The sequence below is a fragment of the Zophobas morio genome, unplaced genomic scaffold (assembly GCF_036711695.1).
Source record: "Zophobas morio isolate AGI-343-1 ecotype UQ-CSIRO unplaced genomic scaffold, CSIRO_AGI_Zmor_V1 ptg000599l, whole genome shotgun sequence".
NCBI lineage: Eukaryota > Metazoa > Arthropoda > Insecta > Coleoptera > Tenebrionidae > Zophobas > Zophobas morio.
The window spans coordinates 160,002-176,887 of NW_026972702.1; the positions used below are offsets into that span (position 1 = coordinate 160,002).

The 16,886-nt window shown below is 31.1% G+C and overlaps 1 protein-coding gene across 2 annotated transcripts; it reads left to right on the plus strand.

Moving 5' to 3' along the window:
* Nucleotides 1–41: 41 nt before the first annotated feature.
* Nucleotides 42–4,424, plus strand: LOC135121495 (uncharacterized). 2 transcript variants are annotated; one of them, XM_064045807.1, is made up of 8 exons: nt 42–688; nt 735–1,007; nt 1,616–1,699; nt 1,756–1,823; nt 1,878–1,948; nt 3,476–3,609; nt 4,090–4,247; nt 4,374–4,424. In XM_064045807.1, exons 2-7 carry the CDS (start codon nt 902–904, stop codon nt 4,239–4,241), a joined length of 615 nt encoding a protein of 204 aa, XP_063901877.1. In that variant the 5' UTR covers nt 42–688; nt 735–901; the 3' UTR covers nt 4,242–4,247; nt 4,374–4,424. The 2 variants fall into 2 exon arrangements, 1 of the variants encoding a protein (XP_063901877.1); XR_010278999.1 differs by lacking the exon at nt 4,374–4,424 and having other exon boundaries at nt 42–1,007; nt 1,891–1,948; nt 4,090–4,220.
* Nucleotides 4,425–16,886: the final 12,462 nt, after the last annotated feature.

The window sequence follows — 16,886 nt, forward strand, 5'->3', positions numbered from 1 at the left end:
GTCAACAGCGGGTTTTATTTTTGGCGTTCTATAGTACAATGGAAGTACTGGAGCAAAGATCTTGAAAAGAATTTAAGAAGCTTAATATTCTATTTACTAATACTAAGATCTAGATTTAGAGCTGATTATATCAAAGATAAAGCAAACTACATTTATTCACTGTGCAAAGGAATATGTAGCAATTTAATTAGTAAAACAATGATCTTTACATATCTTGGACGAGATAAAAGGGGTGTTACAGCCGAAACTTAAAATGCAGTGAAAGGTGAGTATGCTTAAGTTATATAAAAAAAACTTTAATGAGACTCCCAAGTCTTACAAAATCTTGAGGAACTCTAAAATTCAGTGAATAAATACTCAATTTTATATAATTTGGAAACAGAAGCCTGATTTCAGATTTCCCACTATGTTTAGAAAAAAGGTTGTCCGATTCACAAACTTCATGCTTTTGATAACTTGCAAACCGAGGCAGCACTTTAATCTTGCGACGACTTTACGAGGTGTGGGGTGTGTATCAGATGATTGTTTGGCAAGGAGTGTTTATAAGATGCTTAAAGTTTTATTTAGGGTGAGACATGGTTACAAAAAAAATTTGAAACTACGTGAGGTTGGAGACTAACTTAGGGCTAAAGAAAATAGAAATGTAAGACTCGCCATAATCGATAACCTAGTGCTAGCTATACGGATGGTAAAATAAATTACACAACCACGCTATTTTCTAATGGGACTAAAAGAAAGGTAGTATGCAGTAAATAATTGTTTACTTGAGGGGAGTAGTTGCAAAAACTGGAGAAAACTTATCAAGTAAAGATATAATATATTTTTAATAGCATAACGCTACTTTAGGAAAGGCAAACGCGGAGGTTGATATCTGTTAAACACTTGATAAAAGTTATACTGGATGAACTGCAGTTCCTGTTGCTTTCCTGCGTTAACAACCGATGTAGAAGTTCATTCTTTAGAAGAAGCCTCTTCTCCCGAAAACTTGATTTCCTTACCTTTAAAAAGTACGTGAGTATAAACCCTAACCTTGTTATATCCGTGTGCCCTAAGTGTTATCTCGATATATGGTGTAAACTATCTTTTTTTTTATTGCAGTCCTTTTACCCCTTTAAAATTCCAAAGAATAAATATTTTATTAATATCTCAGCTTAAAATATTGTAAAATAATTTTTTAAACCAAGAGTAATTTTTTTTAGTTAAACAATAACTTTTAAATGCCTCTTATTAGGTAATGTTAATGACACGAACATGGAAATTTTTATAAATTTAAATATACTAATCCTAAAAAGTTTTTTAGAAAGTAATTTAGGAAAACTATATGTTTTTAATAACCCATTTACAGAAATTGCACTCAACGTGTGTAAGTATGAAAATTCTTTTATAATTAAAATAATATTTATTAGCCTCAAAGCCATTTTAAAGCACAGTTTATAAATATTTACTAAAAATAAAACAATAATTTCTTTTTTTTTTCAAAAAAAAACTTATGTTTACTATATTGAATATTTTCGGTTGTACTTTTTGCTTAACTATTTACAACTCGATTTTAGGTTTTATTCTTTAATTATTTTTTAAATAATCCTTAAGAGCGTTATTATCCTAAACTCTGCAGAATCAAGGGACTATCGCTCTTTTGTGTTTATTGAACACGTCGACTTTGGACTTCTGCTACTTTTAGCTCATAAACGTAATAAAGGTGGGTGATTATTTTTTTACAATTTTCCTGTTAAATTTATAATTATATATGAACAGGCTCGCATTATCAACTGCCAGGAGGCCACATCGATACCCTTGAAATTCAACATTTTGGCTTAAAAAGGGTTTTCATTAAAAATTATAATTCAATTTTTTTTCAAAGTTATAATATTTTTAAGGCTGCCTTAATAGCTGCCATTAGAGAAGTTTACGAAGAAACCGGGCTTAGTTTTTCCAGCTCTCCAAAACGGTTTCTTATATAATAACTTTTAGTGTTTAATTTTTTTTTATTTTTCATATTATATAAAATTATTTTTTTTATAGATATATTTTTTAACACTAAAATTTTTTTTTGAAAACCCGCCTTTAGTTTTTGGAAAATATCCAATTTAAAATATTATTTCAACGTAAATATTTTTTACATAAAATATTAACTTTATCAATTATATATAATATAATATTATACATTATAAATTTAGTAGAAGTAATTTTAGTAATTTACTTCGTAAAACTTTACATTTTTTATTTTATTGATTTTTAATTTCGTGATTTCTAATTACACTATTTTTTGAGGACAAAATAAATTATTAATTCAAATTCTAATGGTAAAATTTCTAAAAAAAAATTGAAAAAAAAATTACTTTACGTGCGCATTGCCTTAATAAGTTTGTAATTTTTTAACGTTCTAGAGATTATAATAATAAAGAAGATAAAATAAAAAGTGAATTAACGCGAGTTGTTTGAATTCTTGGGTGAATTTTATTCTCATTGTACTAAGAAATAGTTATAAATAATAAATAAATTAGTATTAACTTAGTTAAATTTTTATTAAAATAATCATTCTATTTATAATTTGATTAAGCTAATAAAGTAGCTGTTTGAAATTTTAGTACAAAGCAATTTGGCCAATCTTATTTGAAAACTAATTTTTTAAGTTATTCAAATTTAACTTAAAGGAAATCGAGAAAACTCTCAATAATAAAATTTATGTGTTAAAATAAGTTTAATCTTAAAGATTAAACGTTTCTAAATTGTAATTATTGTAAGCGATTGTGTAGCTCTCTAAATTAAAGGAGTAAACGGATTTTTATAGTAAACTTCTATAAATTTCCTTTTTGTGTAATTTGAAATATTGAAAAGCAATTCAGCAAGTTTAGCTGATTAGGATATATTAATTATATAATATAATTCTTTTTTAAATTTTAAGTATTTTAGCAAATTAGGTAAGTTTTATTATGCCTTTATAATTTTTTTTGTAAAAATAATTAATTTCTAAATTGCAAGCGATTGAGCATGTTTGACCGTAAAAATTAATTTTTAAACTTTCAGAATAATTAGATTGAAAAATCTCCTCCAACTTTTTGTAGAACTTCACTTTATGAATTCTAAAATAATTACAATTCAGAGCTGTTAAGCGGCCTAAAACAATTATATTTTCCTTAGTGTTTTAAATTTAGTAAAAAATTTTGTAAATTATTAAAGATTCAAAGGTGAATGTAATAACTTTATCAGATTTTCAGAGATTAATATATTTTTTAAATGAAATTTAGCTTAGAATGTGTGTTTAGTATGTTTATTTTTTTAATAATATTTATAAAGAAATAAGATTCTATAAGAAATATTCTTCCTAGTTAAATTTAAATAATTATAATCGAAAACATTTCTAATAGCTTCATCTCTACAAATTAAACTTTTAAATTTTTTTTTATTGCAAAACGTCATCCTTAAATTTTTTAATATTTTTAACCTGGTATAAAAGAATATTTTAAAAATTCAGATTAATATTTATGGCGTTTCCTGGAAGCCCGGATGGTTCTTTAAAGGGCCGCTTTTACTTCCGTGTGTCCATCAGCGACAGCGATTCTGTAAATAGCAGCACTTCACCTGCCTCGTGCATAAAAAGTGCTTCTGGTATATTTTTTTTTAAAAAATTTATTTATATAGTGCAATTTCTTGAGAGTGCAAGTTATTAAAAAAAAATTGATTTTGCATTCTTTTTTTTAATAGTAGTTTTATTAAAGAAAATCCTTTTAGTTGAAAAGTAAAAGTATCTCGATAATGCTCACGTTACCATTGAAAACTTGTGATAAAATATAGTGAAATTTTCCAAGTAGAAATATTTATTTTATTTTAAACAAGTATTATAACGGAAGATATTAATTTGAGGAATTAAACGCACTGCTGATGCTTTTATACTATTAATAATAAAAGAGTTCTTTATTTTTATTTTTCGAGATTTATTAAAGTTAAGAGTAAATGCAGTGCAACATTCTCGTATTCATAATTATATAAAAGTATTTTACTTTCAAATTTAATTAACAAAGTACAGTGAAATGAGTTGATCATAGTAGTACAATTTTTTAATATGTTTTATAATCCACTACTGTACAGGAGAGAATTTCTATTTGCGCCTCTCCGACGAGCACGTGGGATTTAAATTTGAAAAAGATTATAGAGTTGCAACCAACGACATCAGAAAGCATTCTGGCGGTAAAAATTCGCAGGCATTGTGTGTTTATTATGGCAAGCTGAGAATGTCCTGATTGAAAGTAGATTTTTTTTTACTATAATAAAAATAAGTTTTCTTTCATTTTTAAAGTTTAATGAACTAACCATGAATTTTTACTAATAAGAGAATGTAAATAATTTCTACAATTAACTTTAAATATTTTTAGGCCAGAATACTTTTTAAAATTTTAAGTTGATGAAAAAAATTTGTAAAGCTAACTAAAATTTGATTAGAAACACTTGTAATAATTAATAAAGTTGTTTAAATAAAATAAAATTCAGTATCCCTTTTTTAAAAGGTTCAATGAACAACTTATATGCCTCAGCCATAAAACTGCAGTTTTATAATTTTTTTCAAGGAACGCCATGAAAAATTTTTGAAAATGAAATTTATTAAGCTTATCGTTTATGTAATATTTTTTTGTCTATAATTAAACTGTGCTTTCAAGCTTTTAATAAATTAGTTAATAATAATATGTTCTATGAAAACTTCAAATCCGCCCTTTTAGCATTGAACTACGACTCCTTATCTCTACGTGTGTAGTTCATTCTTTATTATTTAAATGCGCAATGTTTAAAGCACTTAGAATTTAATTTTAAAATTTGAACTAATTTGTATTAACTCAGTATTGCACAATTTGATGTTTTGTAACGAATTCGCTTAAAACTACTCTAAATTACTTCTTTTACAGAAATTATCCAGAGAAAATTATAAACAAACTTTGTAACGCTTATCACTACACTGAGTGCACTTTATTTTCTTACTAATAGTAAAAACGAATCAGATCCTTTACAACAAATGTACGGGTAATGAGCTTCAAACCACTTAGCAGAGTAAGCAACCATATCTGAAGGAAAAAAGCCGTCGGAAAGTTTCAATACATGTTAGGTTTCAATAAATTATAAGGCCCTTGCATTCCATGAATAAATACTTTATAAAAACTAATTAAGAATTAAAATATAACATCATCGTACTTTTGAGGCATAGTAATCATCTATTTGATAGCGCCAGATCTCCTGGGGTACAAAATTTTAAGGTAAGGAAAACTTAACCGTTAACGTGTTCACTTTAATAATGAGCCACGTTACCACATTGAAAAAACTAAAACAGCTAGTCAGTAAAAAAGTAATACAGTAATTTGATTCGGTTCACCAAAAATAATAATATTTATAAATGAGCAGTTAAAAAATCAATTTATTACAAAGGAAATTCTAAATAAGACGCAGAAGGCGTGTTTGAAGGCCATAAAAATGTTTTCTCCACTCAACAAAATGAAGTTACTTTAGTGACCGTTTTAAAAACTTACACTTAGTACTGATTAGTTCGGCCCTGTTTTACAAAATACTTAAGTTTTAACTCTAACCAAGTTGCGAGGTTTTATAGGTAAAATTAGATATTAGACCGCTCAGGTTATGCATTAGTTTGAACTTATATTATGAAGCTTTTAAAATAGTTTGAAGCTCGTAATCAAGCACCACCAGGAAACAAATTTGTCAACAGTAATTTTAGCCTTCGTAACGCGTAATTCATATACCACTCTTGGGCGAAAAACTGAGATTTAGTAACAAAAAAATTAGCGGGGCTACATTTCCTTTCTTTCATATTTTTATAAGGCTGTACCCATCTATATACACCGGCTGTTGTATATTTTTTTTATTTTGTTTACTGACATACTACAATCGATATGTATAGCATATCTTTTCTGCTTAATCCTTATATTCCTCTTAAAATGTAAGAGGTAAAGAAGGCTCCAGTTCTCTTCGAAGAGTCGTCATCTTCAATGTTTGCGCACCAAATCATGGACAAGTTAAAAGAAGAAAGAAGTACACAAGCTACAACCAAACTAGGGAATGCAATCCCGCGCGAGATTGGGCTATACGGAACCACAGGATTCTAAGTCGATCCCGCGGACTCGCCCATATTTACTCGTTTTGTTAGATTTCGTTACAGCCTGTAACTGACAGGAATAAAAAATTAACTTCTATTTTTCTAATTTGAAGGTTCTCTTTATATTATGATACCTACAAGAGGGAAAATTTGGAAAGAAAAATTTTAGCTGAAGAGATCCTATCCTACTTAGAGATTTTCCACCCCTTATAAGGTAGCAACATTTCAGAAACCCCAAGAAAAATTTTAAAAATTATTAATGAAAAGATAAAATGAAAAAAATTTGAAGTTGAATAGATTTTTTTTTCAGTGCTCATTTTAATGACTTCGGTGATAGAATTTCAAAAAATTATGTCTAAGGGTATCCTCATTCGTACGACCCACCTTACTTTCACACAAGTGTCCTGCCGTTGAAAACTCTCGTTCTGCCTTAATGCTTGACGGTGGAATTGAAAGAAGGTATTGGTACAACAGCTCAATTTTATAACTCCGGAACATTCCTTTGCACTTTGTAGTTTTTTTCGTACTTTTTAAGAAAAAATTCCAGAGGATGCCGGGCCCGAAACCACATACTCATATTTTTAACTCCAAATTTAATTTTTAGTCGAATGTCAAATAATTTAAAGATAAATCAAATAAACTAACTCAAAATAAAAATGAAAATAAAAACACGAGACAAGAGAGAGAAGCAAAACGAGATTAATTTTACTGAGCTCCACGAAAAAATTATACTAGTATTGCGCCTGACCCAGGAAACAAAATTCATCATCACTACAGGGATTATATGGTAACAACTATCGTTTTATGGTAGTTATTATCTAACATCGAAAATTAACAAGTGTGAGTTTATTTCACATAATAGGCTATTATTTAACAAGTGACAAGCAATACTGAACAAAACATGTAGGTGTTATGAGTCATAAAGCACACGTCATAAGGAAAAAAAAACATTTAAAATCACAAATGAAAGGATCCTAAATTGTTTTTAGAGGAGTTCTGCAAAAATTGATTAACTAAATAGTAAAAAAAAAGTTAAGATAATAACTATTTTTTTTTCCGCAAAGCGCGGAATCACGATTGCATCCCCTGAACAAACAAAAAAATTATGATATATTACAACGTTTCCACAGTGGGATTGGTGTTTAAGTAACATTTATATATGTATATGTATATACTGTAGCTAAAATGTAATATAAACCATTATAAGGAATCCAGCGATTGTTTGACAGGGTTTTTACACAATCTAAAATATCTTTAGATATAAACCTTTCTTCCAGGTTATCATACTTAACAAAATTAAATTCATGGCCAATCGTTGATGTTTTTATAAAATTTATTTGTAAACTTTTAAATTTTATACGGGTTAAATAAAAGTTCCTAATAGCTCTTAGGAACAAAAAGTAATTTTTATTTAGAAATATTTCGCTTAAGATCATGTTACAATTATAAGCTCTTCAGTTCTATATAAGTAGTATGCGTCTTTGAAAGAAGCTTTTGGTAAATAGCTATAATACAGAAAATAGTAAAAAAATAAGGAAATTTACCCACAACTAAGTCAAAACTGGGCAAGGTCGTGAACAGTAGCAAAAACCAAAATTTTTGAATGAAAGCGGAACTTAAAATTAACCACAATAGGAGAACCAAGCGAAAAGCGCCCTAATCTTAAAAAAAATAATAGAAACAAACTCTTGTTTTCAAACAGTAAATTTTAGATAATTGAAGTGTAGCAACTAAAATTACTTTGGAAAAGCTTGGGAGCGCGAATTAATACAGCAATTAGTAAAGTTGTTTTATATTTTGCATCTGATGTAGAGTATACCTTTATAAGTACGGAGTTTTCACGCATAGACTTATCAATAGATCAAAAGCTAGCAATACTGGAAATTTATCTTTAAATAATTACCAAAAATGTATTCCCCACGCTGTTAAACTAATTCAAGGAACGCTTTAAAAGGCGAGCAAGCTATAATTTTGTAAGATAATAGAGGCTTACAAATGATCAAAACTTCCTACATAATGGCCTCTGTCGGTCTAAGGCATAAGTGACATGATTGTTGGAAGAAAAAACGAATGGCCTTTATAAATAACGTACTTGCTACAATAATAGCTGTTTAGTTCGATTAGGGCGTCAACACTTGTTTAATATTTTCAAAAAATTTATATTGCGGTGAGTAACCACGCAAAAGCATAAGAAGTCTGCGGTTACATAAAAATGGGAAAGAGGATTATAATTTTGGACCAATAACAGAAGTAAAAGAGGCTAATTATATTAATACAGCAAAAAAAAAACTTCGATTTGCTATAATTTAAATGAGCAAACAATGGAAGCCATTATTAAAAATATATCTAGTTTTTACTACTAAGGTAAAAAAGTAATTAAATAAAACTTTGTCATCACCATTATTTTGGCCACTTTTTTCGCTTGCTTTATTTACATACTAAACAATACCAAATGTTAGTTACGAAGAAGCCGTAAGACGCTTTAGCTTAATTAAGCATTGCAATGGAATCTAAATATGTTTTAAAGATTCCTCGGTTTAAAAACTTTACAAATTGCTATGTTGCACTTTTTAGATTACAAGACCGTGAAAGGTAATTAACTAATGCCATTTGATCTAAAAATATATAATTATTGCACCAGCCGGGCCATATATATGTACATATACACTTAGTAAAATATTTATGGGTTTTTATCCCGTTTCTCGCTTTTCTGCCTTGCAATTTTCTGCAGTTCTTAGTAAAATTGATTAAAACTCAAACCAAAAACTTAATTAGTGATCTAAAGGGTTACTAATAACACGAAGCATTATTTTTGTTGAAACAAATTAAGAGCCCAATGAGCTACCGATTAAGCTTAAGTCAAGACAAGTTAATAAGAAAATGATTCACAGTAGATGAAAAATTAAGATATTTGAGAACCTTCCCGATTGGACAAATCGAAGCTTATTTTAACAGAAAAGGTGCAATCGAGGCTCTGTTCAATTCCAACCTAAAGAATAAAAGAAAGAAAGCAATAGTATGGGATGTGTTAATAAGTAACCTTGACAAAAGTTCATCTTAAACATTAGAACGGTCTATGATCAAAGATTACGAAAGGGAGCCAAAAAAGCTATTATGGGATGCCATAGAAGCAAATTTAAACATAAAAACTCCCTCCACAAAGATTCGTTGGAATGCGAACTACTGGATCTTAGAATAAAACCAAATGAAACAATATTTTCTCTACAAGACTGTCTGAGTACCCCCATTAGGAAGATTGAACATGTATGCTACTAACAGTATGATGAATCAAATATTGACAGACTTGTTAGCGCACTTTCAAATAATTCTATGTGGAGTTTGTGTAAAAGTAACACAAATATGCAGAAAAATATGTTTGGAAGTACTTAGATTATAATTCAGTAGTCGTTTAGCGTAAGCATAGGAATTAACTAACGCAATGGACGATATTAACCTTAATGAGAAAGAAGAAATATTAAAAGCCCAGAGAACTAACATTAATAAATTGTTTAACTTGCGAAAAACAAACTATTTAAAAGAAAACTGTAAATTTATAAAAGACAAAGGTAGAGATTGCTTTAGTTGTGGAAGAAACAGTTATAGCTAAAAAAACTGCTTTTATTTCGATAAAGAATGTTATTAATGCGGTAAAGTAGTACACATCGGAAAGCAATGCAAACCCATAAACCGTATAGGCCATTTAAATAATACCAGTTGGGCGGCAACCTTAAAGAGCAAAGGTTCTAATTTCACCGAGCAATTGTTAATTGTATTAAGACAACACGGCCCTTCCCATGGTGAGTATATCTTGCCACTTGGCGAACGATCCTCATCTTATCAAAAATATAAAACTCACAAGTGAACCTGTCCCGGGGTGGTCCGGGTGCAACAAAGCTGTGGGAGAGGGCTCCTTACACAGTGGAAAAGTTTTACTTATACCTAACTTAAAAACCAGTATTATAAGCGTTGGCAAAATATCTGATAACAATAATGTCATTGTTTTTGAAGACAAACAAGCGATGATTATTAAAAGGGTCGTCAGTCTTGATCAATTACTAGTAAGCTATTGCCACTCGAATGCAAGACGGAATGTATTACTTGAACTGTGGGAGAATGGCAATGGTAAAGTCTAAATCTGAATGTCACGAAAATACTAGGATATATTGGCATAGGCAGATTACAGCTTTGAAGAATAATTATATCGAGTGTCCAAATCCAAGTGACACCATCCGATGTGATGCCTGCCCTGAAGCTAACATGAGTAAAGAAAAAGTAAATTGAAGGATAAACCAAGATTATTCTCATTTAGGTATTTGTAATCAATTAGATATGAACCTTCATGGCCTCTATCCCCAATCCTTTGGTAGCGCAGTGTGGGCACTGACAACATTTTGCAGAAGAACGCGCTTTGCAAGACATTAAAAGCTATGTCCATTCTCTCATAGATAATTTTGGATGATGTCTTGGGTATTTTTTACGAAGTAAAAAAAAATACATACAAATAATGGCACCGAGAATGGAAAGATATGTGCTGTATAAGAAGTATTTGCCCAACGTATACTGCACGCGCTATGCCATCTCATAATTTAATTGCGGAAAAACTTAACAGTCTGCTAAGAAACATGACTAAGGCAATGCTACCTTGGTCGATACTATCATACGGCTTTTGGGCTGAATGCATGAATCATGCGACGCTACTTTTGGATTAAACTTTAGAGGTGTGGGGGGAAAAAGTGTTTTATAACGTTAAACCTGATTTAACAAACTTAGGAGATTTGTGGCTATCTTTACTTTCATGATCTTGAAAAAGGGAAACCTGCCAGTAATGACTCCAAAGAAATTTTATTAGGTCCGGTTATAAATGTATCCGTGACCTTCTTTAAAATTTTTAACCTTAAAACCAGAAGATTTATCGAGAATAAAAGTTTTCATGAAGTTCGAGGAGCATTATAAAACACTCCAGCGGTGAAAAGCACGTCTTTGACGGAAATTATTACCGTCGAGGATGCCGAAAATGACCTAAAAAAGTTTCCTGAAGATTACTTGAGAAGAGGAACGCCGGTGGAAAAATATGGCATTGACTCTGACCATGATTGAACCAAAGTCCATAAGAACCAACTTTATGAAGATGAATTTAACGGGATAATTTCCGTTGAGTCCAACTCTGACGTCGAGTCTAGGTAACTGCAGTGACAACAGTGGGGCTAAGTTTTCAAAAATCAATGAGAGCAAGTCCAATTTAATCGCAATGGAAACCGAAAATGGTATAGTGGTTCAATTACAGAAGAGGAAAAGGTACAAAGTTATATCGATGATGGAAATTGTAAACTACGTGCGGGACAACCAAAGTCGACCTCTTGTCATGACCATTAATGACGAAGGAACTTTATTGCTAAAGATGCTTACGAAGCACTGAAAAATAAAAAAATGTTCCAGGGCTATGAAAGAAGAATTCTTTTTTCTAAAGAGAAAACACTTGTGGCCTACTCCTAATTGAAAAAGACACAGCACTTAAGGACACTACATGGTCATTTAGACTAAAAGGAGATGGTTCCTTTAAGTCAAGGGTTTGCTTTGGAGGCTTCACGCAAATTTATGGATCGGAATATCACGCATGCTCGAGTCCTGTCGTTTTGAGAGAAACCACAAGATTGTTATTGTTATGGCGCACCACCTGAAGTTGCATCAACTGCAGTTTGACTTCAACAACGCATACCTCAACGCATCTATCGACTTTAAATTATTGCTTAAAATTCACATTAACTTCCATCTAGTCCATAGTGGTAATATCGAAGGTCAGTGCTTATCCCTTAATAGAGCATTCCAAGGAGGACAATTGCTGTACGAGCCATTAACGAAAATTCAAAGTTGGGTTCCAGAGATCAGCACTGGAGCCTTGCGTCCTATACATTAACAACTACTACTTCAAGTCCTATGCGCTTCTTTACGTAGATGACCTACACATACCTACTCGCGATGTCAATAAGTCAAGGGGCATGATCAAAAACCCATTGGTTTTGAGTATAAAGAGGTCACATCTAATTCCATTGTGGGTCTTACTATTAAAAGGGAAGGATGATGTTTTTTCAAGGTGTGATATTTAAAATTTTGAAGGGGTTTGGGCTTGCAGATGTTAAGCCTGCCCTTTACCCAATGAGCAGCTCATCCCTTCAAAGGCTTACGACTATTTCTTAAAGCTGTCCTAATAACAAAATCGTAGGGACACATCAGTATTTAGTCAATGGGACCAGGCCTGATATAGCTGTTGGGGTATTTAAACCTTTACTGACCTGTATCTAAACCTTTAAACCCTTTAAAAAATTAATTGTAGACAAATGTACATATATAGAGAGAGATGTACAGATGTGACTAAAATAAAAAAAGCACAAAAAATTAGCACAACTGCCGGTTTATTTTTTGTGTACCTTCATTATATACTAACAACTAAGCAATGAAATAATAAATAACAACCATAAAATTGCCTAAAAATGTTATTTGCGTTAAAACTTATGAACTGGGATCTTTTTCTCAACAATAGATACTTCCGTGGATAAGTGTGTCCAACATTTAACTGCTCACCACGAAAGTCACTAGTTCGCAGTCAAACACATTCTAAGTTACCTAAGCGGGACCAGAACCTTGAAATTAGTAGCCAGAAGATACAAAAATTAAAAGTTTTTTATATTCAGATGCAAGCTATGCTTCTGAGCATGATATTAGAGGTTGTACTGGAATACTCATGTATAAATAATTGCCCCATAGTTTGGGAATCGAAACGGCAGAGTGTGATAGCCCTGTCCTCTGCAGAGGCCGAGTATGTCGCCTTAGTATTATGCTTACGATACGTTAAATGGATGCAAAACTTATTAATAGATTTAATCTGTCCCTTGGAAAAATTTATAGCAAACTTGGATAATCAGTCAGCAGTGCGCGTAGCCATGAGTGCAACGGTAGCAAGGTCTCTAGACACATCAATCTTAAATATATCATTAAGTTTACGGAAGTATTAGATGATGGCACTAAGGAAATACATTATTCTAAAACTGAAGATATGGTAGCAGATATATTCACAGAAGTTCTTTGTGGGCAAAAAACTTTTTATTAATTATTTCGGAACGCGATGACGGGGAACCAGCAATGATTCCTCTATAATTAGTTTTTGAGTCTTGAAACTCTAGTAAATTGCTATGATGCGTTTTTTAGATTAAAAAATCACTGAAAGTTAATTAATTAATGCCTTTTGACCTAAAAAAATGTATGGTTATTGCACTAGCGGTCATATATATATATATATATATATACACTTAGTAAAATATTTACGGGATTTTTCTCCTATTTCGCGCTTCTCTACCTTGCAGTTGTTCATTTTTTTAGCCTGCAGGGCTTAGTAATTGATTAAAACTCAAACCAAAACCAAACAAACAAAATAAACTCAATTAGTGATCTAAAGAGTTACTAATAATAGGAAGCATTATTTGTTGAAACAAAATATATACGAAGTACACTGTAAGGGTAAAACTTCTGGCTCAAATTAGATATAGCCGCCAACAGCACGTAATTAAAGAATGAGTTGTGAGATAACGATTTTTATATCATCAAAAGGTAACGAGCCCACATAATTAACACTACAAAGTATTTATGCAACTGTACGTATAGTAAAATTTTAAATTTAAAACATAAACTTAACTCGCCAAAAGAGATATATAAAATTATGATAATTAGTATGACTTAGAAAATAAACAGTTTACAGTGCGCGAGATAAAGTTTTTGCATATTAAAAAACAAAATGGAGGCTTACTATATTTGTAAATAACAACATAACTGAATCAATAGTCTAACCTTTTGCAGAGTTTTGATAATACTTCTAGCGACTGTTTTATCATAAATATTTATAAAGTTATTTCAGTATATAAATATATAAAATTTATATGTATACTTCAAACGTTTATTAGTTATTTTGTATATATATATGTAATTTTATTTACAACGCACTACTAGGGCGCTTGACTCACGCACGCCAATTGGTAAATTTAAAAATTTGTATCTTCTAGTCGACTGGAGGACTGATGGTTGGGTTTAAAAAAGCACAATCAGTAGCGGACCTAGGTGCATATTATCTAAGTAAAAAAAGTAATTGATAGGCATGCAACATCTAACGTCAATCATTAAAGAAACTAGAGGAAAATTGCCACTCAGGTTTTTAATAAAATCTAATAATAATTAGTATTTTTTCTTTAGATTTTATATTCTTTTACACGTTATTCAAACGTACTAATATTTTGTTATATAATATAAAAATTTATTAATCTTATGCATATAATAAATTTACTGTTCTTTTTTTTATTATAGTTTATAAATTCAAAATTACTGTTGATGTCCCATTATAATAAACTTTCCGGTAACTTGTCTGAAACCTTTAAATTTGTTGAATTATGGAATAATATGACTACAGAAATGGCTAAAAATTTACCATTAAATGTCAAACAAGTGAAGAGTGTTTTATCCGCAACAGAAAAGGGTTACAGTATTAAAAAAAAGGTTTATTGTGCCTCCGGAAAAGTCATAACGGATTGGATTGTAGAATTTTTATCTAAGCTAGATGAGTCCAAAACTATTAAACGTGAAAATGTTTCAAAGTTAGGCCAGTTGTTACTATCTAAAAGCGTGATGAAAGTATCTACTATAAGTAGTGAATATGAGTTTCCGACTTTCGTTGACTCTAAAGACATTTATTATGAATTTGTTGGAAACTATAGCAATATTGCCATGGAAAGTTTAAATACCAGAAAAGTTAAAAGAGAGTCTAAATTATCTATCGTAAGGTCTAAATCCATAACTAATTTTTTAAGTTCTCGTAGTGAAGATGAGGTATCTTTAAGTCCAGAGGAAGTTGTTCCTGATCCCCTTCTATTGAGTGATTTTGAACTACACTCGAATAATTTATTACATATACCAAACTGTGAACAGACTACAGAAAGCTTTTTAGAAGAATTGGAGGCGGAAGAATCACGGAAGAGAAAAAATTCTTTTCCTAAAAAACTAGTTAGAACTTTTTCAAGGAAAAAAAGGTAAAGTAGAAAATCGGTCCACAACTTTACCTCGTTATTTGTTGTAACTTTCGGCGACTGACTTTATAAGCCAATTTGTGTATAGCGATCATCCTTTTTTAAAAAAATTAGAGTTATCAGCTTTTAATTAAATGGTTTTGATTCCTTTTTTTGTTTATTTTTATTATTTTATCCTCAAACCAAGTTGTTCTCAACAGTGGTACCAGTATTTCTAGTGTGAGGTAGTTTGCGAACTATTTATAGATTGCGTTAAGTTTATAAAAGAATTTTGTTCTGGTCAAAATTGAATTTATTCCAAAACTTAAAGTGCGGACCCCTTTATTTTAATAATAACTATTATACCAAAAATTATTAAAAGAATATTTACAAAAAAATGTCCGGAAAGGCCCTTCTAATAAAAGTTTTAAAATGTTTGGCCCATTAACAGAGAAAATACCTCTCTGACGTAAAACCTCTTAGCAAATCTGTTTGCCAAGAAGTTTTTATATTTCTAACATTCCTCAGCGCTCTAGAGGTTCATATTTATTACAAATCTTTTGGAGGGCCTTATAAAGCCGATTTCCTCATGAGTTGGTCTTCTGCGTATGTCTTACGTCTACTAATCCTTCAGGCTGTATAGACGTAAGCTTTTATTAGAATGCTCCGCGCTTACGGTTGAAGACTAAGCGTACTAAGGAGCACATAAATACAATGTGTACCAGCATTACATAACTTTAGTTTATCTTACCATAACTATTTCACAGTAAGTTTACAAGCCCATGTATATAAAAGTTTTATTTACAAAAACACAGCTAAAGATATCGTTAGAGTATATACTTCGTCCTGGATAAACACAAACGGTGAGAACATCAGGTTGGATACGCAACCAAAGACCTAAAATGAAAGTCGCACTGGCGAGAATCGAACCCCCACAGCCCTTGAGTGTGAGCTACGGCTACAATACCGGTACGATGACAACGGAACTATTTCCCTCGGCCTTTGATAGTTGCATATTTAAACCTTGCCCTCAAATTCTAGTAGTGGATCAAGCGCCCGGCCTCTATTGCTGCCTGGCCAAAAATACCAGCGTGTCAAAATCCTCACATCACTGGAGCCGTATCATTTTGGTTATCTTCATAAATAACTTTTTCATTTTGTACCAAAACTTGGCCCACGTCGAACATTGGCTTACAGTTACAGGCACAATTAAGGATTTCTTTCATTAAATTCAGCAGCATATTTCGCTTTCAACAGATCTATTACTGTTTTTGTCAATTGACTGGTTATTTTTAGTCAGTTTTGGTGGATAAAATGTTAATATATGAAAGGTGGCCCCCTAATCGAGACTAACCCGGGAAAAGTTCTTTTTTTTTTTTTTGCAAAATTTTTAACTATCGAGTCTACCTCCTCTGGTTTATTTGTGCATTTCTTTGCTTTGAGATCAAATCTTTAAGCAGTTGTACCTCTTATAACCCCTTTTTCGTTCTGGACCTTGACGCCTACGCTGCGTAGCGCGACGTACTTGAATTTAAAATTTTGTTTACTGGTGACTTCCCAAGCTGTCGCTAATTTAATAACTTAAAGGTCAACGTCTTTCTTAATAGTTTCCAATAGGTAAAACGTTCTGTTTAAAAGCGGATGACTTGCTACAAATAATGAAGGCTTGCAGATGAGATTAGTATATCTGTTATTAAAATTTTTATAGTCTTAGTCCTTAATATTCTCAAATTTTCCAGCGCCGAAGA

Bases quoted from the DNA above. Each gene is read 5' to 3' on its own strand.
- LOC135121495 (XM_064045807.1), top strand. From the start codon at position 902: ATGAACTGCAGTTCCTGTTGCTTTCCTGCGTTAACAACCGATGTAGAA. The intron at 1,008-1,615 runs GTACGTGAGTAT...TAAACTCTGCAG, and splicing joins GATTTCCTTACCTTTAAAAA to AATCAAGGGACTATCGCTCT. The intron at 1,949-3,475 runs GTTTCTTATATA...TTAAAAATTCAG, and splicing joins TTTTCCAGCTCTCCAAAACG to ATTAATATTTATGGCGTTTC.